The sequence below is a fragment of the Portunus trituberculatus genome, chromosome 41, assembly GCF_017591435.1.
Source record: "Portunus trituberculatus isolate SZX2019 chromosome 41, ASM1759143v1, whole genome shotgun sequence".
Taxonomy (NCBI): Eukaryota; Metazoa; Arthropoda; class Malacostraca; order Decapoda; family Portunidae; genus Portunus; species Portunus trituberculatus.
Genome location: NC_059295.1, coordinates 3908164 through 3935954, shown reverse-complemented (window position 1 = coordinate 3935954; position 27791 = coordinate 3908164). Strand labels below are relative to the sequence as shown.

Below are 27791 nucleotides of genomic sequence, written 5' to 3'. Positions count from 1 at the left end.
ATGAAAAACAGGTGTCTGTGACAGAAATCAAATTTTTAATACTAAAATTGATTTCTTCACTTACCTGTTTTTCATACAAAACTTCACTGCCCTCCCTTCCTCCCCCAGTCAGGTTCTCTCCCTTGAGAAATAACTGACGGTTGCCCATGCAGTGTGCTGGCGGCAGCAATGAGCGCCGCGCTGCCAGGCATAGCGCTAAAGCGGGTGGTTTCTCGGCAAAAAGGTATGTGGAGCAGTGGAACTGCTATATTTTGTATGAAAAACAGGTAAGTGAAAAAATCAATTTTAGCATTAAAAATTAGATGTTTGCAACGTTTTGTTCCAATCTGTGGAACATCTTCAGGCAAAGGGTAAGAGTGGAATGATTCTCGTTGGTAGAGGCGGTCTATATATACACCTCCCGTGCGTCAGGTAAGGTGAGGGAGCTCGTGATAGCGGCCGGTGATTGGCTGGTAGCGTGGGCGGCGGTGCGGCGCATTGTTATTGGCTGGAGCTTGTTTCAGTTTTTTGTGCTTTCAATTTCCATGTCAGGAGAATTTGCAAGTTCACGGAAAACGCCAAACTAAACTGACCCGGCAACACCTTGAAGAAAATACTACAATTATTGACAGAGAAACAGACGCAAGACAGCTGATGTTCCTGGAAGCTATCTACATAGAAAACATGAAACCTGCCATCAACCAGCAAACCAGAGACTTGCAAATTCTCCCGACACGAAAATTGAGAGCACAAAACACTGAAACAAGCTCCAGCCAATAACAGCACGCCGCACCGCCGCCCGCGCTACCAGCCAATCACCGGCCACTGTCACGAGCTCCCTCATCTTACCTGACCCACGGGAGGTGTATATATAGACCGCCTCTACCAACGAGAGTCATACGTCGATTCGATCGCCGAGCTAGGAAGCACCGATACCTTCGCGACTGTGCCGACTGGCAAGGCCGAGATCCTCAGCGAGTGGCTACTCAACTCCAGCCTTCTCTACGAGGATCCCTGCTTGGTGGATCCTGGAAAAGCCCTGTGTACTGGGGACTCCCTCCGGGTGAGTCCCACCCAGGCATCTTTTACTCCTACTTTATTTCTTTTTTTGCCCTTAGCGTCCACCTGGTGGTCAAGGTGAACCCTTAGTCTATATGCACGAGGGGGCCCCCTAGAAGGGGTGCCGTAAGCCACCCTGGAATGATTATTGCTTCCGTGTCAGAGACCCATCTCTTTGTGCTGAACGCATAACAGAGGTGTTAGTATCTGGCATGGAGGCGTACATTCCTCATTCTTTTTCTCAACCTAAACCTTCTAAACCTTGGTTTAACTCAGCCTGTTCTCGTGCTATACATGATAGAGAGGTTGCCCACAAAAGGTACTTGAGCCTTCCATCTCCTGAATCTCATGCACTTTATATCTCTGCCCGGAATCATGCCAAGTCTGTTCTTCAACTTGCCAAACACTCTTTCATAAATAGGAAATGTCAAAATCTTTCAAACTCAAACTCTCCTCGTGACTTCTGGCATCTAGCCAAAAACATCTCAAATAACTTCACTTCTTCATCTTTCCCTCCTTTATTTCATCCTGATGGCACCAGTGCCATCTCTTCTGTCTCTAAAGCTGAACTATTTTCTCAAACCTTTGCTCACAACTCCACCTTGGACGATTCTGGGCTTGTCCCTCCCTCTCCTCCTCCCTCTGACTATTTCATGTCTACAATCAAAATTCTTCGTAATGATGTTTTCCATGCCCTTGCTGGCCTAAACCCTCGGAAGGCTTATGGACCTGATGGGGTCCCTCCTATTGTTCTCAAAAACTGTGCTTCTGTGCTTGCACCTTGCCTGGCCAAACTCTTCCAACTTTGTCTATCGACTTCTACCTTTCTTTCCTGCTGGAAGTTTGCCTACATTCAGCCTGTTCCTAAAAAGGGTGACCGTTCTAACCCCTCAAACTACCGTCCTATAGCTTTAATCTCTTGCTTGTCTAAAGTTTTTGAATCTATCCTGAATAGGAAGATTCTCAAACATGTCACTTCACAATCTTCTGTCTGATCGCCAGTATGGCTTCTGTCAAGGTCGCTCTACTGGTGATCTTCTGGCTTTCTTTACTGAGTCTTGGTCATCCTCTTTTAGAGATTTCGGTGAAACTTTTGCTGTTGCGTTAGACATATCAAAAGCTTTTGATAGAGTCTGGCATAAAGCTTTGATTTCAAAACTGCCCTCTTACGGCTTCTATCCTTCTCTCTGCAACTTTATCTCAAGTTTCTTTTCCGACCGCTCTATTGCTGCTGTGGTAGACGGCTACTGTTCTTCTCCTAAACCTATTAATAGTGGTGTTCCTCAGGGTTCTGTCCTGTCACCCACTCTCTTTCTATTATTCATTAATGACCTTCTTAACCAAACTTCTTGCCCTATCCACTCCTACGCTGATGATACCACCCTACATCTTTCCACATTTTTTCAGAGACGTCCAACCCTTCAGGAAATTAACAGATCACGCGGGGACGCCACGGAACGCCTGACTTCCGATCATTCTAAAATTTTCGATTGGGGCAGAGAAAATCTAGTAGTTTTCAATGCCTCAAAAACTCAATTCCTCCATCTATCAACTCGACACAACCTTCCAGACAACTATCCCCTCTTCTTCAATAACACTCAACTGTCTTCCTCTTCCACAATGAATATCTTCGGTCTGTCCTTTGCTCATAATCTTAACTGGAAACTTCACATCTCATCTCTTGCTAAAACAGCTTTTATGAAGTTAGGTGTCCTGAGGCATCTCCGCCAGTTTTTCTCGCCCCTCCAACTGCTTACTCTGTATAAGGGCCTTATCCGTCCTTGTATGGAGTACTCTTCGCATGTTTGGGGAGGTTCCAGTCACACAGCTTTGCTTGATAGGGTGTAATCGAAAGCTCTTCGTCTCATCAACTCCCCTCCTCTGACTAACTGTCTTCAGTCTCTTTCTCAGCGCCGAAATATTGCATCCCTTTCTATATTTTATCGCTATTTTCATGGTAACTGTTCTACTGATCTTGCTAACTGCATGCCTCCCCTCCTCCTGCGGCCATGCTGCACAAGGCTTTCTTCTTCCTCTCATCCCTATTCTGTCCAACTCTCTAATGCAAGAGTTAACCAGTATGCTCAATCATTCATCCCTTTCACTGGTAAACTCTGGAACTCCCTCCCTGCATCTGTATTTCCAAATTCCTACAACTTGTCTTCTTTTAAGAGAGAGGTATCGAGGCATTTGCTCCATTAATTCTGGCTGACGGTTTTGGCACTTTTTCTACTCTTTGGAGAGCCAGAGCTCAAGTGGGCTTTTTTCTAACTTTCTTTTTTTTTGCCCTTGGCTGGCCCTCTTCCCTACGTAAAAAAAAAAAAAAAAAACCAACAACATCAGCTGCGTTTGGTGCAACAGCAAACACAAAACACACAACATACAACCACGATAAGCTCACCTCATACACTACTTTCACAAGTTTCTAATGACACAAACACAAGCAACACATTACACTCACAACGAGAAAACAACAATTCTCGTGATCCCAGCATGCCACCCTTAGAACAAATTTCTAGTCAAGATATAGGATTACAACTCATTACAAAAAAAAGCAATGGTTGGCCTAAACATAAAACAATTAATCTAATTGACTTAAAGAGAGGAATTGATGAAGGTCTGTACAAATACAGATACACAAATCCAACATACACAGATGAAGAAATATTATTATACATATTAAATAACGATATTGATTTTACAAACTGCTGGCATATCTCTGATGACACACAGTTTAACAAAACACGTAACGGGCTCCTTCAAGAACTTACCCCACCACCAAATACCAAACCACCCAAACACAGGCATAGACACTCTCTCACTTAAACAAAACAAAATACGGACACAATAACACTTCTACAACACAATGTGCACACCTGGATGACAAACAAATTCCTACTAACAAATACCTACCTGCAACACAATCCAGACATCATACTGCTGAATAGCACAGGGGTAAAGGACACAGAAACAATTAAAATAATTGGTTATAACACATAAAATAAACAGTGAAAATACACACCATGACGGCTCAGCAATACTAATTAAAAACAACATAAAACACCAAATTACTGACGACTTCTACACAGATATACTGCAAGTATGTGTAAACACAAGAACCGAACCAATAAACATAGCCACTACTTATTTGCCACCACGCAGACCATACCTTCCCTTCCCTGACTTCCATAGATTATCATCTCAGAACATACCTACATACATGATAGGTGATCTCCACGCCAGACATACTATACTGAACAGTAATGACTGCAACAACGTAGGGAAAGCATTAAAGAAACTAATAGACTAATACATTTTTTAGCAGCAACCACACATCATCTCCAGACATTGTCCTCACTAACAGTAACACATATCATAACATGGAAATCAAACCAGGGCCCACAACATCCTCTGATCACATCCCAATGTTGATAACAATTACCACACAAGCAATTAAAACACCAATTATCCCAATGCTGAACTACAAATTAGCAAACTGGGAAAAATTCACCACGGAAATTGAAGAACACCACACAAATATAGACACAAACCCATACATGAGCACACAACAGCTACATGCATCTATACAGCAATGGACAAACACTATAACACATGCAATGAAGAAACACATACCACTTAAAAAATCAGTCACACAACACAAACCACTTACAAATAACACAATAAAATACCTCACATATTGTGCTAATAACATAACAGACAAAAGTAACAACACATTTTGGACAAGACTAAAATATGCAACCCTAAAAAGACTCCAGCAAGCAATCATAAAAGAATCTAAAGAAATACAAAACAAGCAATGGGAAAATAAAATAAAATCACTGAACAGCATACACAAAGACGCTAAAAAATTTTGGTCCCAGATCAAAAGGCTGAAAGAGAACCCAAACCCTCCAAACAACTACATTATACACAACAATGAAAAAATACACAACACAGACAAACAAGAAAAAATCTTCAGGGACATATGGAGCAAAACTTTCTAAATATCACCAGAAAAAAATGCAAACTTTGACCAAACCACAGATGACATGGTAGCCCAATTCATTACCAATAATGCACAACTTCTCAGACTATTTCCACATGGAGATCCAAACAGATAAGATGACAATCACCCACTTTTATATAAAATAACAGCTGAATCTGTTATACTTAAGATAAAAAGTCTTAAAAACAACACACCAGGTAAAACAAAAATTAACAAAACAATACTACAAAAGCTTTCATTAACATCTATAGAAATATTAGCAAAACTACTTAACATTTTCATGTCCATGGGCTACTTTCCAGACAATTTTAAACATGCAAACCTAAAATTAATACTGAAGGCTAACAAACAACCAACAGATCCACAAAACTACAGACCAATTTCATTACTGGAGGTACATGGAAAGATATACGAAAAAATTATAAACCAAAGGCTAATATCACACCTGGAAACACACAACCTCATACCAGCTTCACAACACGGCTTCAGACAACACAGATCAACAAATACAGCCATAGCAACATTTACAGAATCACTAAGCAATGCGCTCACAACTAATAAAGTCACCACCATTGTCACTCGTGACATCTCAAAGGCGTTTGATAAAGTATGGCATCAAGGACTCAGCTACAAACTAACCAAACTAAATTTACACCCCATATATATTAAACTACTAAGTAACTTCTTGCATAATAGAACTGCAAGCATAACTATAAACACACACACAGGCCCCCCAAATAACCCTAAAAAGCGGAGTGCCACAAGGAAGCAACCTATCGCCAACCCTCTTCACCATATATACGTCAGACACCCCACTATCAGGTCCACAATGCACAAACATCGCATACGCAGATGATATAACCCATATAATATGTCAACCGGGAAATTACAGAAAGTATCTGGCACGAAAAGTGGGTAGAGAGATCATAAAAATCAATGAGTTTGAACACCAATGGAAAATAAAGATAAACATAAACAAATTTACAATCCTCCCAATATCTATCACAAAAACAGAACCAATAAATGTAAGCAACCAAATAATCCCGTACTCAAAAAAAGCAAACATCTTAGGTTTAACAGTCACCAACAGAGGATATACACAGCAAATTACAAACAACGTAGCAAAGGCTAAACATGCACTGTACACATTAAAAAGATTTCACCATCTTAACACTAACATCAAATTACACCTCATAAAGGCTTGCGTCATCCCAATTCTCACCTACCCAGCCTACCCACTAGCATCACTGACTAAACAATCAATCAGGAAACTACAAAGAGTCCAAAACAAAGCCCTCCGATTTACATATAATGAAAGATACTCATACACCAAGAACACAATACAATTACATCAATTAAGCAACCTCAAACCAATCAACATAACACTATACGAGCAAGCCAACAAGACAAAACTCACACTACAGGACATGTTACAAGACACCATATACACAGACATAATAACAGACAACCAAAATAACACCCAAGATCATGCATGCTTCAAGAAAACAGCAAAACTACTGTAACAACAAGCATCACAACCACTTTATAATTAAGGGTAATCTACATTACAACACAACACACTACTCTACATACAAAAACACTGGTCAGGAACACCACTCTCACGTCTCCTTACTGGCCCCTGTCCCTGACCCCCGCGCCCTGAGTCACCGGGGAGGAGGTGTGCTGAGTAGATCAAGCGAGGCGAAGCTGACGGGTGCTGACGTCACATTCCAGCATCCTGACTGCCGATCACAATTTCAGTACTTACCCTCCACGAGTGAGGGGTTATCTGTACACTGAGAAGATCTGCAGGATCCTCAGCAGTGGGAAAGGTTGACAGTCAGACGGGGCACTCTGAGTAGCCGGCATGGGGGAATCGCCTCCTCTCATGCTGGCTAGGGGCAAAGAGGCAGGTAAACATCTCACAGGAGATTACCACGCACGGATGACGGGGGGTTGCAAGGAGGTGACTACACAAACACACTACACACTATACATAAGAAACAAACTCAAAGTCTTACTATGAGTAAGACAAACTTAGTTTTAAGAAGACTATTACACTAACTATATTATTAAAAGAAATTTAACAAAACTAATCTTATGTTAAACTAAAATAACCCTGATCGTATTATTACGTTACATAGTAACACTTACCTTTAAGACACTTACCGCTGTGGGATGAGAAAAGAACATACGAAACAATCTGAAAGAAAAGAAGGAAAAATTAATAATCAAATGAGCATGCAAAACTTAAATTTAACACAAATAAATACCTTATAGGGACGCACAGATAAAAACAAGCAGGAGCTGAAATAGGGAAAAAAAAAATATAAATAAATAAAAGAGATAATAAATAAATAAATAAAAAAAATAGATAAATAAGTAAATAAATAAATAAATGATAATAATAATAATAATAATAATATTAATATTTAAGAATAGCAAGGCATACAGCCCGCCATCTTTTATCTTCTACTGTACTTCACTTTCATATAAGCTTCCCCCTCCAATTCTTCCTATACTCCCCTCTCCCACTAATTTCACCCAAACTGTCTATCCCCCACTTATTTCGTATTTCGTATTTCGAGAGTCATTCCACTCTTACCCTTCGCCTGAAGATGTTCCACAGATTGGAACGAAACGTTGCAAATTATTTAAATTTTGGACAGCTCCTTGGAGCATTAAGTACCGTACAAAAAGACTTCATTAGACAAATTGAAAATAACTTCAAAAAACTGAACAACGATGAAGTTGCTCTAGTTTTTAACCTCGTATGTTTAAAAGAGAATATCCTTCCTGGCTACACAAATATATATTATACTATACATACATAAACTTTAAATCATTATTTATTTCACATAAAACCTGTTCCTTCTACTATAGGCAATGAACACATTGTCTCTTTGTGTCTGTCAGTGACTAAAAAATCAACATCCTCCCTGTGTGGAAGTCGATGCGCTGTTTTCCTATTCCTCCCTGCGGTAGCCATCTTCACACCCCACTTCTCTACTGACATACATTGCAGCTACACGCACTGCTCCCCGTGTTTTTGGCTTCTGCTATCAGTGGGTTTTTCCTTCTGTCATGATGTCTTCTCATGTGGCTTCTTCTCCACCATCACCTGCTGAAAGTGACATGCTGGGGGAAGGTGGAAGTCACCCAACAGATGGTATTTTGTTTATTGCCGGCCTCCCATGGCCCAGAGCAGACAGTTCCGGCATCTTGGGGACTCCACCGCTGGCCCCAGCGCACTCTGCCTTCTCTTCTGGTTCCTCCAAAAGGTTGTGTGCACATCAGAAATGCAGCAGGGCTCTTCCTAACGTCTCCCATGACCCTCATACTGTATGTATTACATGTCATGGTTTCTTCCAGGTGTGAGGAATGTGCAGGCTGGGATGTCATGGTGGTGGATTCAGCCAGGGTTTATCAGACTGAGTTGGAGCGGCGCCATACCAGATATGCCCGTGCTAAATGTCAGGGTAGTGTTGGCGCTTCAGGAAGCAGGGTTGAGTCTGGTGACATGCCCCCATTGGGCAGTGCAGATGGACTTGTTGTCTTTGCTGGGTTCTGTCACCCTCAGGATTCAGCCTCCCAGGCAGGCCAGGTTCTGCCCTTGGAGGGTCAACTTGCTGCCATGTTTGCCCATGGTTCTCTACTGCAGTCTATGCCTTCTGATATGATTGCTTCTTGGGTAAATTCATGTCTTGATAACCTTGCTAAGCTTCCAGCAAGTTCATTGTCTAAGGCAGAGTGTCTGGCTAGCTCTAGACCAACCTCCCCAAAGCCTGCAGCACCTAGCAGAGTGCAAGAGGCACTCCTAGCTGAGGGGGCACAGGGATGTAGCCTGGGACAAGACCCATTAAGTGTTCGTTTGGATAAGCATGCTGCAATGGTGGACGCTTTGTCGTTCAGGAAACGGTTCTGGGCCAAAGTGGGGGGAAGCGTAAGATCTGCCTCTCTCTCGCTTCCTTCAGCCCGGGACCCAAATGTGGCTATAAGTGAGGTTCTTGGCCCACTAACCCATCTCACACCCTCGGGTCTGAGACGGACTGCTTGTGGCGATACGGAGCATCAAACACATCCAGCCACTTAGTCCAAGGGAGGGGGGGTGCAAGAGACAGCACCATGTCACCTCTCTCCCCCGTTCATGGCACCCAAAGGGGAAGATTGGCAGATGGTAACTCCCTCGACTGTGCATTGTCACCAAAGTTTGGCTCCACAACAACCTTCGCATTACCACAGTGCGGGTTTGGTGTGTGGCTCTCCCTTCCCTCTCCATGTTCCTTCCACCTCTCGTCCCTCCATGTCGCTGGGCAGGTATCAGGAATTGGTCAGTGGGGAAAAGGAGGACGATTTCTTGGGTTTAGAAGAGCATTTTCTGGAGTCTTCCCCTACCTTCATAGCCATGATGGACTTAGTCTGTGAGAAGTTTCCAGAAGCCCATGGTCCAGTGGTACAGGACTCCACCCCCCTTCTCCCGGCCATGCAGAGGAGTGTCACAGGTTCCTGCCATCACTCCTCGCTTAAGGCGTGCACATCCCATTGACTTCATGATGTCTCAAACCTTGGAGGCAATGACACGTGCCAATGAGTCCTCTAAGCCTTCGTTTGCCAAGTATCCTGCCAGATGATACTATAGAAATTATAGGACTAGCTTTGATGAAGTAGAAGCCTATCTGCAAAGGTGAACTCTGATTTGGTTCAACACCTGACCGTGGTGACCCACAGATCTCACTTTCTCAATGGGAGATATTGCACCTTGAGGAGGCTCTTCTCACCACTCGGGACACACAGAACTTCCTGCTTTTGGGTACCTTCTTTTCCTTCACGTTGTCAGGTGAGGGACTGTCAGCTCATGGGCCCATGCTACACCAACTATAGTGGACCAAGCCAGGATCACAGCCTTTGCTCTGGCCAACACAAGGGTGGCGAGGAGGGAGTCCTATCTCTCACATCTTCCACATCAGTTCAGTTTGGCTTGTAAGGCCCAGCTATGCCTTTCAGACGTGGACTCAGATCTGCTATTCAAATCGACTAGTGTGGAGAAGGCCATTGGCTTCGGTTTTGCTCACTGAGGCAGCAGCCAAGGCTCTCATCAAAGTGAAACTAAGACTGGGAATGCCACTTGTGGAGAAACATCCACGCTCTTCCACCTCTGCTGACTCTTGCCCTTGTCCTGGTCCAACCCAGCAATGGTTCTCCAAACCACACTTCCACTCTCACACTTTCCATGATTATGGACGTCCCTCTTTGAGACAGTCAAAGATCAAGACATTTTGGAAATGACTCCCCTTCTCCAACTTCTTCAATTGGAGGCTGCCTTGCCCAACAACTGCCCGCCTGGAAGGACATAGGGCAGAACAGTGGGTTCTACAGGTTCTGTACAAGATCCCTTTCCACTCCTTTCCTCCGGTGTCTCGGGTGCCTAGGCACTTGGGCTCCTACTCGACAGATTCCAAGCGAGGCAGGGCTCTGATGGAGGAAGTAACAGCTCTCCTCAACAAGGGTGCAGTGGAGGAAGTTCCCCCTACACCCAGATTCTACAGTTGGCTGTTTGTGGTTCCCAAGGTGATGGGAGGATTTTGTCCGATCATCAACCTCTCCTTCCTCGATCAAAATATTACCATAATGAAGTCTGAATGGTTCTGACTGCCTTCCACTGACACAATTAGATGGTGTCCATCAACCTGAAGGACCTGCAAGTTCCTGTCCATCTCCAGAGCAGACGGTTCCTTTGTTTCGGTTGGGGCAAACGTACACTCCAGTACTGGGTACTGTGCTTTGCCATGTCTATGGCTCCCCAGGTGTTCACCAGGATTATAGCACCTATTTCTGCAGAGTTACACAGGTGGGACATCTGCATCCTACAGTATCTGGATGTCTGGCTTCTCCTGGTCTTGTTTTACCAAGAGGCTGTCAACTCGACCCAGGTCCTGCCTCAGCTTTGTGCCCACCTAGGGATCCGCATCAATTACGACATCTTGCTTACGGCTTGCTCAGGAGATTGTCTACTTGGGAGTCAACATTTGGACTCCTCCTTTGAAGTCTTTCCTGATGCAGACCTGGGTGGACAATCTTCTCTCTCATATACAAGCTTTCGTGGATTCTTGACTCCCAACTGCCAAAAAGTGATTAACACTGCTGGGTCACATGGCTTCCCTCGTTGCACAAACAAAATGGCTGAAGGGGACTCTCACGCTGCATTCTGATAAGTTTAGAGAGAGGTCTGACGTCACTGGGGAGCCACGTGGTTCGCTATGCAGCTGCCAAGTTTGAATTCAAATCGCCAAGCGTGCACTTGATGGCCCGTGGCCACCCTAACGCCAAAAGTGAATTTCGCCAAGCTGAGATTCGCCAATTGCAGGGGCTTACTGTAGTGTCAATTTATGTCTTCTTAGGATTCATGAATTATTGTATTAGAGACAACAGTGTTTCTATAAAAACAAAACTGTTGTGTCACTCCTGAAAACTCCTTTAGTATTGTTATTTGTCTTATTATCAAAGTTGTTATAGGAAATTAACTACAATACTGAAGTTATAAGACTCCATTATAATTTTATAGTCAAACATTTAATGTGCATAGGGTATAAAATATTTTGTACTAATTTTCCATTTTATTTTATTTTTTTTTTGTTTATTCACTTATTTTCTTGATTTTTTTTCTGGTGTGCCAATCACAGAAATATAATGTATTTTGAAATTTTAGGCCAAGACATGTTCTCTTCCATGAAGATATATTTAGATGTATATGTTGTTCAGTGAAAAGGATTTAAACTTTGATACTAATCTACTATATTACTATCCACTCATAGTTTTGGAACTTTTACAACAAAAATTCTTACCATTATGTCTTTTACAGGTCCAGTTTGCAAAGCAAGATGAGGAAATTGGCAAGAAATATGTTGAAATTAGCTGTTCAGAAGATTATGCTGAAGAACTCAGACAGTTTAGAGGTATGTATCTTTAACAGGAAAATAATATATTTTTTGTCAGATTGTAAAGTGTAGATGGCTTATTATAATTTGTATTGTATAATTTTCAATTTGGGACTAATGTGGCACAGTGGTACCACACGTGCTTGGGGTCCAAGTGGTTCTTAAATGACCAAACCAAAGACCTTTGTTAATTGGCAATCTCCTAGTCCAGATAGATTATGGTAACTAACTGAATGTATTTCTTATTCCCAAAAGTGTATTAGGTCTTAATCTGAGTAACCACAATAAGTAATCTTCACCAGATGTTCTAAATGTGGTGTAAGTAGTTACTAATACCCCTGTTTCTTCTGTGGCCGGTCTTGGAGTCAGTGGATTGAGTCTACATGCAGCTCCTCTCTCGGGTAAGGCCTTGGGGGTTTGTGGGGAGCCAGCTCCTGCTGTGCCAGTCTCTTCTTTGGGCCTTGTTGATGGCGAAGAAATGGGACTTCATGCAGGACCACTCTCTGGTGGGTTGCCGAGTGATGGTAATTTTGCAGGCTTGGTGGGCGTGTCTTCCATGGGCCTGCCTCATGTTGATTTACTGCATAAGTCAATGTCCTCGCAGGTCCTGCCCCGGCCAGTTGATGTGGGCGCGGACCCTGGTGGCGCAGTAATTAGTCAAGCTGATGCCACGGGCTGGCCTTCATTTTCTGAAGAGGTGGACGAGGTTTTTGATGACGTTCCCTCGGGGGAGGCTGGCACTCCAAATGAGGAGGGTACAGCCTCCTCTCGTGAGCTTATTACCTCAGTGAGAGAGTCCTTGGGTCTCTCCATGCCCTCTTCTACTGGGGTCGAGCGCACCTCTGGGACTTCACAGCCTAGCACCACTCCCTTGGTGCTGCCTTGTTCTCCCCTGGCTCTGTAGGTTCACAGGAAACAACTGGGATGTTCCCTGGGGATCCCTAATCTGGCTTCAGCCAAGTTTGCCTTGCCCAGGAGGAGAGGTGCTACACTCCAGAAGGAGCTTCCTGTGGGGCTCCTCCTCTCAATGATGAGCTGCTTCATTTGGAGGAGAGTAAAGATTTGTCTGTTAGTCTTCCCTGGCGTATGGCTGCTCAATTAGAGGGTATTTTGAGTAGTCTGGTTGATATAACTTCCTGGGCCCTTGCTGGCCTCTCCAGTGCTCCCCCCCCAAGGGGTTTGGAGTGCCTGGGAGCTCTTGCCAGGCAAATTTAGATACAGTAAAACCTCGCTTGACGAATGTCTCTAAGGACAAACAATTCGGGAGATGACCAAAAAATTTGTCAATATATCGACCCAGGGGACGAACGATATTTCATGGGATGAACGCGGCTCACCTACCGGTGAGCCGTTTGTGTGATAGCTAACCCGACTATCCCACAACAACAAAACAAAATATAAAAACAAAAGAAAATAGAAACAGGAACATACGAAAAATATTACATAACATAATCTCCATGCCACCACAATTTTCTCCTGTTTTTCCTGGGCATGGTGATGTTAAAGGCGTGCTCTACTGTAGCTTCCTCGGCGTTATCCTCGCTGCTCTGGTGGCTCTCAGTGTTGCTGTCATCATCATCCTGGCCATGTCCAGGTACTGCAGATTGTGGCACATCCATCGCAGCTATTTCCTCGCTCGCCTGGCAAGGAAGTGAAGGAACACCGCCCTACTGCCCGCTCCTCTCACACTGAGCATCACCTCCGAGGATCAAAGGAACTTCCTGGCCACGTGCCTTTAACTTCCCTTCTTGGAAGTCCAAACTTGCTCCCACATGCGTGAGGAAGTCAGTCCCCAGTAGGCAAGGGTCTTCCAAGGCAGAGACGAAGACTGGCAATCTTTCCATGTTTCCCACGCCAATGTTCACTATAACGGGGCCCTACATAGCGGCACTGACTTGTGACGCTACACATCTGTTGTGTAGCTCTGGCACGCTGCGCACATCCAAAGTTCTCTCTCATGACTGTCTTCTCGGATCTTGTCTGTCTTCCTCCCCATCCTCCTCTCCTCCATTCCATCATGCCATCAACGTCCAGTCTCTCAAGTAAATAACCTTTTCTTTTTTATTCATTTTATTATCATTTTGATAGCATTTAGGTAAGTAGAACAATTTAGGCTTTATATAATTATTTCGTTCATGTCATGCATACATTAAAGGTCTATTTTGAATGGGTTTTATGGACAAAAGTATGATTTTTTTTTGGTCTGGAACGGATTAATGGTATTTCAATACATTCTTATGGGAAAAATTGATTCAGGGGACGAAGAAATTGGTGACGAACAGGATTTAGGAACGAATTATGGTCGTGAGCTGAGGTTTTACTGTATTATGCAACGCTGTAAAATGCTCCGTTTGAGGATGATGATGTTACGCAGGCAGGCTGTGGTGAGAAACCTCCCTAATACCTATGGTGACCAGGAGAGACAGCAATTGATGTCTTACCCCGTTGGCTCCCACCTTTTTGATGGTCAGACTTTGGCGGCAGTGGAGCAGCAGGAGCTTGAGTCCTCGCAATGGTCCCTTGTGTCCCAGATTGCTCGTGGCCTGGCTTCCACAGCTCAGGGCATCAGGGCTAAGGCTGGTCATGCCGTTGGTTCCTGACACCTTGTGCTGGTTAATCCTCCTTTGCTTCCGCCCCCTCCTGCTCCTAAGGTGAGTGGTTCCTGTCGGTCTTGAGGAATCTTCTGTGGCCGCTCTAGGGGCTGTTGGGGATCTCGCTAGGGACGCTGTGTAGGTGCTGCTGCAAGTTGGGGCTTTACTACATTGGCACTGGCAAGAGTGGGAGAACATCGGGGCCTGCGAGTGAGTGGTCAAGACCCTTCTACCCTTCCTCAGGGATCCTTCCCTCTTGAGCGCGCCTGTGGAGTTTCCGGCATACAGGGAGGGCTCAGACCGTCACTTGGCTCTGGAGGCCATGGTTTCCGAGATGCTGGTAACTGGTAGTAGACCCTCAGGCCAGCTTCTATTCTTGCATCTTCCTTGTGCCCAAGACCAGAGTGGGCTGGAGGCCTATTTGCGACCTATCGGTCCTCTGCATGGAGACAGTTTCATCAGTGTTAGAGTCAATGGCCGAGGATGAGTGGATGGTGTCCTTGGACCAGTGGGACACTTACTATCCCTCGGTCAAGCAAGTACATGTGGTTCATCTGGCAGGGCAGAGTTTACCAGTTTCAGGCTCTGTACTTCGGCCTTGCCACAGCTCCTCAAGTCTTTACCAAGGTGATGGCTCCCATGTCGGCTTGGGCTCATCACCTCGGCATACCCTTGTATCACTATCTGGACGATTGGCTAGTTTCTGGTCCTTCTTGGGCTTCCTGCCTTGACAATGCCCGGTCTCTTCTGCTTCTTTGTTCTTGGGTGGGGATTCAGGTCAACTGGGCCAAATCCGATTTGTCTCTGAGCTGGAGGAAGCAGTTTTTGGATATGGTTCTCGATACCGTCAGAGCCTGAGTCTTCCGGTTGCCAGATTGGGTCAGCCGTTTTCAGGCAGTGGCCTGACAGTTTCTGCTGGCCAAGACTCCACCAGTGTTCCTCTGGAGGTCTTTGCTGAGACATCTTGTGTCCCTAGCACGGTTAGTGCCAGGTGGACTCCTGCGGATGCGGGCTCTGCAGTGGTGCCTAAAGAGGCATTGGGTGGCTGCTTCTGACCCAGATTGTTGGCAGGTGGCTCCAAATCATCAGTGTTTGCAAGACCTCTCTTGGTGGTTGGTTCTGGATCAACTTCTGAAAGGCGTCCCGTTCGTGGTGGCGCCCCTGGAACAGCTCTATTCTCGGATGCTTTCCAGCTCGGGTGGGGAGCTCACCTTGGGGATTCTCTGGCTTTGGGAGTCTGGACTGTGGAGGAGCAGGGGCTCCACATAAATCATCTAGAGCTTTTGGTGGTCTTTCAGGCTCTCCAGAGTTTTCAGCAGGCCTTGTTGGGGTCGGTGGTGTCTGTGATGTCCGACAACTCAGCAATGGTCACTGATCTCAGGAAGTCCGGGGGCAGTTGTTTCAAACCTCTGTCAGCCTTAACAGGGACAGTTCTCCGGTGGTGCGAGAGCTGTTCCATCTCTGTGCCCGGTTTTCATTCCAGGATGCCGCAATGTGATTGTGGATGTGCTTTGTCAGGAGTGTGTTGGGTCAGAGTGGACCCTACATCCCGAAATTTGCAGGAAAGTCTTCCAGGTGTGGGAGTCTCTTGTGGTAGATCTGTTTGCCATGGCACTGACTCGTTGTCTGCCCCTGTATGTATCTCCTCTTCTGGATCAGGGAGCCTGGAGACAGGATGCGTTCTCTTTTCAGTGGGACAGTCTGGATCTGTATGCCTTTCTACCGTTCGCTCTGATCTGCCATGTTCTGGTGAAGGTTTGCGAGTCACAGGCTGTGCGTATGACACTAGTTGCTCCTCTTTGGCCTCAGGCAGACTGGTTTCTCCTGTTGCTGGACCTGCTTGTGGACAGTCCCCAGGTTCTTCCCATGTGGCGGTCTCTCCTTCAACAACCTCACCGTCCCCTCTTCCATGGTTCTCCGGAGAAGCTCCATCTTCATGTGTGCCACAACTCTCCAGCGTCTCTTCTGAGTGCGAGCATTTTCGCACAAGGCTTCTAAGTTCATGTCTTAACCAGTCAGGCAATCCTCCGCCTTAGTTTACCAGGCGAAGTGGAGAGTCTTTTGTGGTTGGTGTGAGTTGAGGGGTTTGGATCTGTGCTCTGCCTCTGTAGTGCAGCTGGCAAATTTTTTTCATTTTCCTTTTTTAATTTAAGCGCCTGTCAGTGTCAGCGATTAGGGATTATCATTGTGCCTTAGCTCCTGTTCTGCATCAGTCAGGCATAGACTTTTCCACCGATCTAGAGCTTTCTTCTCTGTTCCACTCCTTTGTGGTCTCTTGTCCACCTTGTTTGCCTTGATTATCTGCCTGGGACCTTTCTCTTGTCCTTTGGTCCTTGTTATGTCCTCTTTATGAGCCCTTGCAGACAGCCTTGTTGAGAGATGTCTCACTTAAGCCCATGTTTCTTTTGGTGCTCACTTCAGCTCGTCAGCTTAGTGGGCTTCACAGCCTGATGGCTGAGCTGCGTCACTCCAAAGGTTTGACGTCCATGACTTTTTCCTTCGCCCCCAATTTCCTGGCTAAGACTCAGTGTCTGGTTCAGCATTCCTTTGATGAGTTCACTATTCCTGCTCTTTCTGATTTTGTCGAGAAGGACGAGGTAGACTGCCTTCTTTGTTCAGTTCAGATAGTCTGTGAGTATCTTCACAGGACTAGGGATTGTCGGCCGGCCTGCCCTAGGTTGTTGGTCACAGTTTCGGATCCCAAACGAGCTGTCCACCCTCATACCTTGTCTAAGTGGATTTGTCAGGTGATTCGGAGGGCCTGTGTGAGTGTCTCAGAGGAGCAGTCGCGCGTTCTGAAAGTGAACGCCCATGAGGTTCGGGCTATTGCGACCAGTGTTCTCTTTAGAAAAGTTAAGAGTCTGGACTTGGTTCTCAAGGCTGGTACGTGGAAGAGTATGACCACCTTTGCTTCCTTTTACCTAAGGGATGTTACTCATAGATGTTTAGATACTTTTTTCCTTGGGCCAGTAGTTTCGGCGCTGAGGGTTGTTCAATGATGCTGGTTTAGTTTTTTTTCTGTATTTCCTTTGTTGTCAGCAACACGATTTTCGGATACATTATTTTTTTGTTTTTGGGATTTTGGCAATTTCGGAGATTGTGTCCTCCACTTTCGAGTTTCTGTTACACCCTCCCACCTATACTTGGGAATCTGGCATATGTAATTACATATGGGTAATTGTATATGTAGCAACAAAATAGTTTTTTAAAGTAAAAACTTTTTTTGTGAATATACTTACCTTTATGTAATTATATAGTGAGAAGTTCCATTTCTCCCTCCCCTCTGTGTTTCTTTCAATTTTGGCAGAAAGGATCTAAGGTATGGTTGGCCAGCTGGGCTGGTGGTTCTCGGCGTGCATGTGCGTGCATGTGTGCGGAGGTGATGTGGTACTTTTATAGGCATGATCTCTATATAGAGGTGCTGGTTGATTTTCTGTGCTGAGTGTGGGAATAATGGCATATAGGCATATGTAATTACATATGGATAAGTATATTCACAAAAAAATGTTTTTACTTTAAATAATTATTATTATTTAACTGTATACAACACATATTTGTGAATGTGAAATATTAACTGCATCAGGAAATAAAAACAAGATAGGCCATGTATGATACAAGTGCAGGAGATGGCAGGTTGCATAGTGACTAGCAGATTGGTTATTATTAGCTTGTAAATTTACATATGTACTACTTCTCACCATGTTCAGTGTGAAGCTACTTATTTTCATATTCATGAGACTCTTCCTGGTATTATTACTGATTGTTTTAGCTTCACTCAGTTGCAGACACATTTCAATAGTTTTGGGGGCTACAGGGGAAGTGGCATTTCTCCTCACTATTACATTTTATGTCTGTTCAAATGTGTACGAGAAAGAATAGGGTTAAAGTAGCCAAATGGTTGGACAGGACTAGAATACAGTGTTCCTTTGCTATTTTGCAGTTCAACTTTCGTGGTCTCACTGTTTCGCGGGCTTTATACATACTCGTAGATACGTTCTGTGGATTTTTCGCTATATCACGAGGTCCGTGGCGTCACTTATAAATACTGTATGTATGGTAATTCGGTAAGTTGGTGTGTAATAACGACGACAATGTACGTTACTATGTATGTAAAGTACTGTACATGTATTGTTCGTATACATATAGTACAGTGTTCCCCCGCCATTTCGCGGTTCATGATAAAAATGAAAAAATACAGCCATATCGGCAGCCATATTACGGAAAACACGTTGTTTCATGTTGATGTGTGAGTGAGAAGGTTTCCCAGCATGCCAAACAAAGAGATGAGTTGACTCTGAGGCTTTGTACATAACCACAGGCACTCATACAAGGCGCATGATTGGTTCTCAGTGGGAGATCGACCAATGAGAGCATGAGTGGATTTATCCCATGAGCTGATTGGCTGAGCATCATCGCAGCCTCACCCAACATCTTCCCTTGTTGTATCTCACCAGTCTCGTCCACGCTGTTGACTGTCTCGCATACTGTATCTTAAGAGTTGATGGAAGAGTAAAAAAAAACGACGGAAATCATCTGAGACAACGGAAAAAGTGCTAGTGTATGCCGCCTTTAGTGTTGTGTTCACGATAACTTTTTTTGTTTAAGTAGTGATTCATTAAGCCCTTACAATGTCACCTAAGCGCTGTGCCCCTGCGAAAGCTTCCTCTAATGAGCCCAAGAGGAAGAGGAAGATGATGACCATCAATGAAAAAGTTAAACATTTGAATATGATCAAAGAGTGCAGAAAAGGGTGAGTGTTACGTATCATATGAGAGGGGGGAGAGAGAGAGGGAGAAAGAGAGAGAGTAAATGTATAAATACTGTATAAAGTTTTATGATTATATAGATTTAAGTAAAATACTGTATATGTAAAGTATAAATACTGTTTACATATTTTAAACATTCTGGTACCCACATACACATACACGAAAATTCCTAGGGGGGATGGGGCAAATCCTACTTCGAGGTTTTCACCTTTCGCGGGGTTTCTGGTATCCATTAACCACGATAAACGAGGGATCACTGTATTGCCATCTTTTCTGGATTGATTTTGATACTCTTGTCAATGAATCTCACAACTATAAGCACAAGGCTTCATAACATAAGCTCAGTAACTTGATTCCAAATTAACTGTAGCAGATGATAACTAAGAAATATTTGTAGTATACATCTCATCTCTCAAGTTGTGTGCCATCCGAGTTTCATGATCATTGAGTTTTGTGCTTAATCTAAAATTTTTACCATCCTGAATTTCGTGTATTATCACCTCAAGCTTCATGTTACTTTGACAAGTATCAGTTGTGTTTACCTACTGTTGGCATCATGTGTGCTGCCTCAAGACTCCAATAAAATCTCTAATGAGATCTTCCATATCTGTATCACTGACAATGTCATACCCACTGATGGGTAACATTTTGGGCACCTGAAGCAAGGATTCCATAGCTGCTGCTAAAACTTTGTCTCTCATGTGTAGCACTATATTCACTTGCATGTTTCTGCTTTGACCTACAGGAAAACCTTCCTTTACACATGCTTCACTTCAGCAATATTGACCAAGTGTCAATATTCCACTGAAGTCCATAACTTTCTTGATACACTTGGCACTTGATTTAATGGACCCTAGTTTAACAGATTTCCAAGTGCTGATATTTTACCTAAATCCCTAGCTTTCTTAGTGTACTTGGCCTTTGATTTAACGGACCCCAATTTGATGGATTTGGATTTTTTAACATACCACAGAATCTCAACAGACGGATACTCAGCAACAGATATTCTGTCTGTTTCTGGGTAGATTTGTCTGGTGTGATACTGACTTTAGAAATGTCAAAACCCTAAAATAACAATAAACATATAAAATCCATTTTAAGTAAATTAGAAAATAATATGTATACTACAATGTTTATCATAAAATCATTAAAAAACATGATTCTGAGCTTTAAGGGAAGCAGCTATAGAGGCTGATGTAATATGTGTTAACAGGGTGCAAGCTCCATGTTAAACAGTGGTCCTGTCACTCACACCTCAGTTTATTCTTGATTTCTGTGTCTGTTTTGTATCAAGATGCCTCCCAAACAAGGTAAACATTAATATGTGAATCTAACCATTATTTCAGTTGTTAAACTTCACAGCAGTCATCTCAGGAAAAATCAGCATAGTGCCTCCTCAGGATCCCCCAAAGTGGAGGTGCTTCTGGTATTTTGCCTCTGCCAGATGGGGGAACTTGAGGAGGAACTATGCTGATTTTCCTTGGAATGATTACTGTTTCCATGTAAAAAACCCATCTCTGTGTGCTGAGCATATAACAGAGGTGATAGTGTCTGGCATGGAGGTGTACATTCCTTACTTTTTTTCTCAATCTAAACCTTCCAAAAAGTGGTTTAACACAGACTGTTCTCACGCTATACATGATAGAGAGGTTGGCCATACAAAAGGTACTTGAGCCTTACATCATCTGAATCTCATGCACTTTATATTTCTGTCCAGAATTATGTCAAGTTTGTTCTTCAACTTGCCAAACACTCCTTCATTAGCAGGAAATGTAAAAATCTTTTGAAATTCAACTCTCCTTGAGACTTCTGGCATCTGGCCAAAAATATCTCCAATAACTTTACTTCTTCATCTTACCCTCCTTTTTTTCATCCTGATGGCACCACTGCCATCACATCTGTCTCTAAAGCTGAACTCTACTTTCAAATCTCTTACACTGATCATACCACCCTACACTTTACCACATCTTTTCAAAGATGACCAACTCTTCTGGAAGTTAACAGTTCTTGCAGGAATGTCACAGAACACCTGACTTATGATCTTTTTAAGATTTTTTATTGGGGCAGAGAAAACTTAGTAGTGTTTAATGGGTCAAAAACTCAGTTCCACCATTTATCAACTTGACAACCTTCCAGACAACTATCCCCTCTTCTTCAGTGAATTTCAACTGTCTCCATCTACATTGAATCTCTTCAGTTTGTCCTTTAGTTATAATCTAAACTGGAAACTTCACATTTCATCTCTTGCTAAAACAGCTTCTATGAAGTTAATCATTCTGAGTCGTCTCCACCAGTTTTTCTTAACCCACACCCCTAACTGTTAACTCTGTATATGGGCATTATCCACCCATGTATGGAATATTCTTCACATGTGTTCCACTAACTCAGTTTTAGTAGATAGGATGGAATCAAAAGCTTTTCATCTTATCAACTCTCTTTTGACTGACTGTCTTCAGCCTCTATCTTGCTGGAATGTTGCATGGCTTGCTGTTTTCTACTGCTATTTTCATGCTAATTACTCTGCTGATCTTGCTAACTGCTTACCTCTCCTCCTCCTGTAGTCTTGGTGCACAAGACTTTCTTATACTTCTTACCCCTACTCTGTCTAACTTTCTAATGCAGGAGCTAACCAGTACTCTCAATCATTCATACTTTTCTCTAGTAAACTCTGGAACTCCCTACTGCTTCTGTATTTTCAACCTCTCATGACTTGAGTTCATTTAAGAGGGAAGCTTCAAGACATTTGTCCCTTTATTTTGGCTTATTCTCTCGGACCCACAATGGGACTGGTAACTAAATGGGCTGCAGAAGATGACCTTGGCATAAGGCAGCCAAGATAGACTTGAGGGGTGATGGTGAGGTGTTGTGTAGTAGAAGGTGATGACTTTGACTTGACTTGTTTATTGGCCTCCATTTACAAAATAGGACAGAAAAATATATACATTAACCATGAAGCCTAGGTCCATTGAGCCGCAGCTCTTATACAGACCTCTTAATGGATCTAACTAATACACATCTGGCAGACACTACCGAGGCCACTCACCACCAATAACTTATATGCATATATAACATCATATACATTGTTACATAAAAATTAATTAATATTGGTAGAAATATAAATATAAAAATGGACATATAATGTAATGAAAGTACATAGTTATGTTTGAGCAAACTTGTAGGTACTGAACTTGGGCACTTAACATACGCATGCCTGAAGGTTTACAATGCATTTAAATAGGTATGTAACAAAAATTCTTTGCATAAATTCTTAAAGGAATATAGAGATGTAGCTCTTTTTATATCCTGTGGCAGGTTGTTCCAGCATCTGGCACCTCTAGTGTAAATGTTATTTTGGGCATGACTCGTTCGGCAGAGTGGGATCTTCAGAGATAATGGCCTTCTCGAGAAAGTATCTGCTGTTATAAACTGGAAAGTATTGTTCACAGAAAAAAACATAAAGAGATTTATAAACAAATATATTGGTTTGTAGATGTAATATGTCATGTATCTTCAGAATTTTGTGTTCGTGAAACAATGGATTTGTGTGGTCATATCTGTGTTTAAAGAAAATTGTCTGAAGTAATTTTTTCTGTGCAATAAACAGTTTATCAATGTGTGTTTTGTAGGCTCCCCCCCAAATTCCCGAGCAGTATAACAAATATTGATGTGCTAGTGACAGGTAAATTTGTTTCAAAGAAGTTGAGGTGAGGCAATGTCTTATTTTATACAGTACACCATTTAGTTTTGATAATTTTGTGCAGACATCATAAACATGAGGTTTCCAAAGTAATTTGTCGTCAATAATTATACCTAAAAATTTAATTTGCTCAACTTGCTTTATAGAAAGGTTATTAATTTTAATACTAACATTACAAGGTGTTGTGGTCATTAAAGGCTGGGTAATCATGACACGAGTTTTGTCAACATTAAGTTTTAACCTGTTGCTATTGAGCCAGTTACAGATATGGGCAACCTCCTCGTTCATGATGTTCTGCAGCATTGTGAGGTCATTGCCTTGAATGTAGAGTGTAGTATCATTAGCATATAACAGGAAATTGAGATGTGAGCTGGAACGGACAATATCATTAATGTAAATTGAAAACAGGATTGGCCCTAACATACTTCCTTGTGGTACACCGGTGGAAACAGATTTTTTAGCAGATTTGCAATCATTATAGACTGTGAATTGCTTTCTGTGACTTAAGTAACTTTTGAAGAATTGTAAACATGGGCCTCGGATTCCATACATATTTAATTTCTCTAACAGAATTGAGTGAGAGAGGGTGTCAAAGGCCTTGGATCAGTCACAAAAAACAGATAAGTGATACCATTTGTTGTCTATGGCACTATAAATACTATTACATAGTTGTTGAATCGCTAAATCTGTGGAGTAATTGGGTCGAAAACCTTATTGGTAAGGTGTTTAAGAGTGAAAATTTTGTAAGGTAATCCATCAATCTTTCTACAACTATTTTCTCAAAAATTTTGCTCAGAGAAGGTAGGATAGAAATGGGTCTATAATTTGAACAGGCTGTTGGTGTGCCCTTTTTAAATATCAGTATTACCTTTGCTATTTGTAGATGTCTAGGGAAACAACCTTCTTTAAAGGATCTGTTTATGATGTATTCTAAATATGGTGCTATTTGATCACTGTATTGCTTTATGACATAAATATTAATATCATCAAAACCAGGTGAAGTTGTTCTAATATTTTGTATTATTCTTTTAATTTCTAAAACTGTGGTAGGCCTTAAGTAAAAAGAAAATTTAGTGGGTTCAGGCAAATAGCGCTTAAAGGAGGTTCCATGTGGAGCTTCATCGGTTGCCTCAGAAGCAATATTGCAAAAGTATTGATTAAATTTGTCAGCAATTACTTGGTCATTATTTGTTATAGTGGTCCCTGCAAAAGTCATCGAAAATGGTTTTTACTACGATCTTTTCCCATTAAATTATTAATAGTTTTCCATATTCTTTTGGGATCATCTGCATCTTTACATAACTTTTGTTTATAATGATTCTCTTTCGCTGTTCTGATGATTTTAGTTAGCAGATTTCTATATTGTTTAAATTCTTTTTCATATGTAATTGGCCATTTAGCATATAGTCTTTGTAGTTTATTGCGATGTTTGATGGAGTTACGTATTGCTGCAGTTATAAATGTTTTACCAATATGTTTCTCTTTTACTGTAATCAATTTCACTGGAAAGTGACTATTGTATAGAGCTAAGAAATTCTTCATGTAAGTCTCAAAACTGTTGTTGACATCTGTAGTAGTAGTAGTAGTAGTAGTAGTAGTAGTAGTAGTAGTAGAATCAGAGCACCAACTTGTACAACCCAAATTCATTTTAAATGCGTTAATACGGTCGTTATTTATAATTCTTTTAGAGAAAGTAATGCGAGGGCAGTGTACATTAAGAGATTTCAGAATAAATGTAGTACATACTAGAAAGTGATCGCTGATAGAGGTGTAGATGATATAACTTTTTTCATAATTTAGCCAATCACTCGTCCATATATGATTAGTAACAGAAGCTGATGTAGCTGTAACTCTTGTTGGCTTATTTATTGTATTAAAAAATGAATAGGAGTAAAACAAATTGCATAGATTATGAACATTGTTGTTGTTAGTTTTTAGTAAAGTCACCCATGATATAGCATTTCTGTTTGAGTCTTGATATTGTCTTAATAATGATATCTAAAGAATATAGAAAATCAGGTAGACTTGTATTAGGGGGTCTGTAAATCATTCCAATGACAAATTTAGAAGGGTAGGTTACCGCAAGAAAAATGGACTCAATGTGAGTTAGCTGAAGTGAGACATCACTGAGAATTTGTCCTTGGAACTTGCTATGATGGAATATTGCAACACCTCCACCTCGCGATGATTTGTTTTTAAAGTGAGATGTGTAATTTCTAATGCTATAGAGTTTGCAGGTGTCATCAGTTAGGCGTGTTTCACAAAAGCCAATGAAATCAAAGTCATAATTAAGCTGGGAAGTGCATTCATCAATAAAAGGATCTAAATGTAGTGAGACACTATTGATATTGTATGACATTACTTTTAAGGTGTTATTGCAAATATTATGATGTTGTGAATCAGCACAAAAAAGGTAATCACAAGATATTTGTGGTTGGGAAAAATTACAATCAAGTGTCCAAAGAATCATCATCAGGAAGATTTACACATGACATTTCGTTAATAATATGAAAAGGATAGTTGTGGGTAACATAGTTGAAGAGTCTAGAAAATTCTAAATCGTCCAAGCTATGAAAGGGAAGAAAAGAAGCCATTTGAAATGTGAAAGACTAATGTATGAGCAAACATTACCAGTAGAGTAGGGTATCACTGCTTCCGTGACACCCTGAGACTGCGCTGCACTTGTCCCTCCTTTTCCTTGGTGGCAGACTTTCCCTAATGCTTGGAGACCGTTGAGGATGTAGGAGTCTTCACTGGATGTAGCGCAGAAGTACCATCAGCAGCTGCTCCACCAGCAGCACCGGTCACCTCCCCACGAGGAAGTGTGGTGAGTGGTGGGAAAGACGCTGTGCGTATCGCGGTGACCGTCGTCCAGGACTGGAGCACTACTGGAAGAACCACGGCTGTCATCGACTGTGTTCACTGGGACACGAGTTCCGTTCGAAGCAAGGCGATCCTTCACGATGAGTTTGGTGTGCCGGAAGTAAGCGATTTTGCCTTGACTTTTTGCTTGTTTCAACATGGGAAGTTGAAACTTCCGGAGCTCCTGAGATGCAGCACAAAGATCTTCGTTAACGAAAATCCTCGTACCCTTCAGCTTGGTGACATTTCTGAGGATGGCTTCACGATCCGAAAACCTGGTGAAGCGAGCGATGATGGGGCGGTGTCGGTTTTCCTGGCGCTGCCCCACACGGTGAGCACATTCCAGCTGCACGTTTGGTAGTTGAAGCTTTTCAGTCAGAAGATCCGAAATCTTAACTGCCAATTGTTCCCAGGTTTCATTGCGAGGTCGCTCCTCGATACCAAGGAACTGAAGGTTATTACGATGGTTGTAATTTTCTTGGTAATTGCTTTTATCCTGTAGTTCCTTGATAATATTTGAACTGGCATCAAGCCTGGCAGTAAGTTCTTGATTTTCCTTTGTCCTGCACTTAATCTCTTGGTCTTGAAGTTTCACTTTCTCCTTCAAATCATCGACATCACGCTGAGTGAATTCGAGGCTCCTTGTTAGTTTATTGATGGTTGCTTGCATTGATTGCAACTTATCATCAACTTGCTTCATTTGAATCTCAAGAAAGCCACGATATGCTTGATCTTGCACTTCAAGCATGGTTTTCACAACAGCAGAGTCCATCCTTAGTGGGTAGGTGGTTCGGGTTAGGAGCGATAGTGACACACGTCTTCACCCCGTGACTGCCAGTCAGAGAGGTATTGTTGGCAGGCTGCTGTCATGCCTCTTTGACTTCACATGTATGTTTTGATTTCTTAAGATATGGTTTTACAAATCTACTAAGATAATTTACAATTGTACACATTATCTGTGAGTGATGTATGCCCCTGGGGAACTGCTGTGACTGTAAATTCCACCGATAAGCCATCAGTGTAATACAGGGGAAAAAAAATTAAAGAAAAAATTATAGGTGAGAAACAATTAATAAACTATTAGAAATGTTGAGCCTTATTTTTAACAAATGATAGCTGTAGCTGAATTAAAGGCACTGGTTATAATTTATATGGCTATTACAAGAATACAGATTCACAAAACTTTTAAATAAATTTAGTTAGAAGAAAATAAATGAATAAAAAATATATAAACCAATAAACTGATTGAATAATATGAAGAGAACTTCTCCCCACAATCACATTCGTTTTCGACTTATGGTCCAGTTCACTGGTAAAGGATGTACCACTCAACACAAAGTAAAACTAGATAAATAATTAATGAAGTACATGAGACTTACCGCAGGTCAGTTGAGATGTGCTTCGAATTTTACGAAGCAGATCACGTCTGCCGAAGGAGAGCTTTCACATGAGACACACCGCGCTGCTGTACCCACCAGACTTTAAAGAGTACGACACCCACATGAAACACTCTAGAATTCACTCCTCATACATGGGAAGTTCAGAGGACACAGTATTGTAGGTGGAGGGCATGTGAAAGCTCTCCTTCGGCAGACGTGATCCACTTCGTAAAATTCGAAGCACATCTCAACTGACCTGCGGTAAGTCTCATGTACTTCATTAATTTTACATCACGAATCACTTGTCTGCCGAAGCAAGCATTCACATGAGATTTTGAAGCCATGTGGGTTCGTAATTAAATAACTGAGTTTTAAACAATAAAGGAAACTAAAAAGAGAAATTTATCAAATTTAATAAACACAGGAAATAATTCAACTTTTTGTGCCATACATTCTAACCTACATTAGAACAGCTTCCTGAAATATATCACAACTTGAGACAATTTCTTTGTCATAA

At 42.2% G+C, this 27791-nt stretch overlaps 1 protein-coding gene across 2 annotated transcripts in view; it reads left to right on the top strand.

Annotated features, from left to right (window-relative positions):
- LOC123516806 (2-oxoglutarate and iron-dependent oxygenase domain-containing protein 3-like) overlaps window positions 1-27791 on the top strand; it is a 188299-nt gene that overhangs the window by 60776 nt on the left and 99732 nt on the right. For both annotated transcript variants that reach the window (XM_045276487.1, XM_045276488.1), the window contains exon 4: window positions 11904-11997. In XM_045276487.1, coding sequence (XP_045132422.1) covers window positions 11904-11997 — 94 coding nt within the window. The remainder of the gene's footprint in view (window positions 1-11903; window positions 11998-27791) is intronic.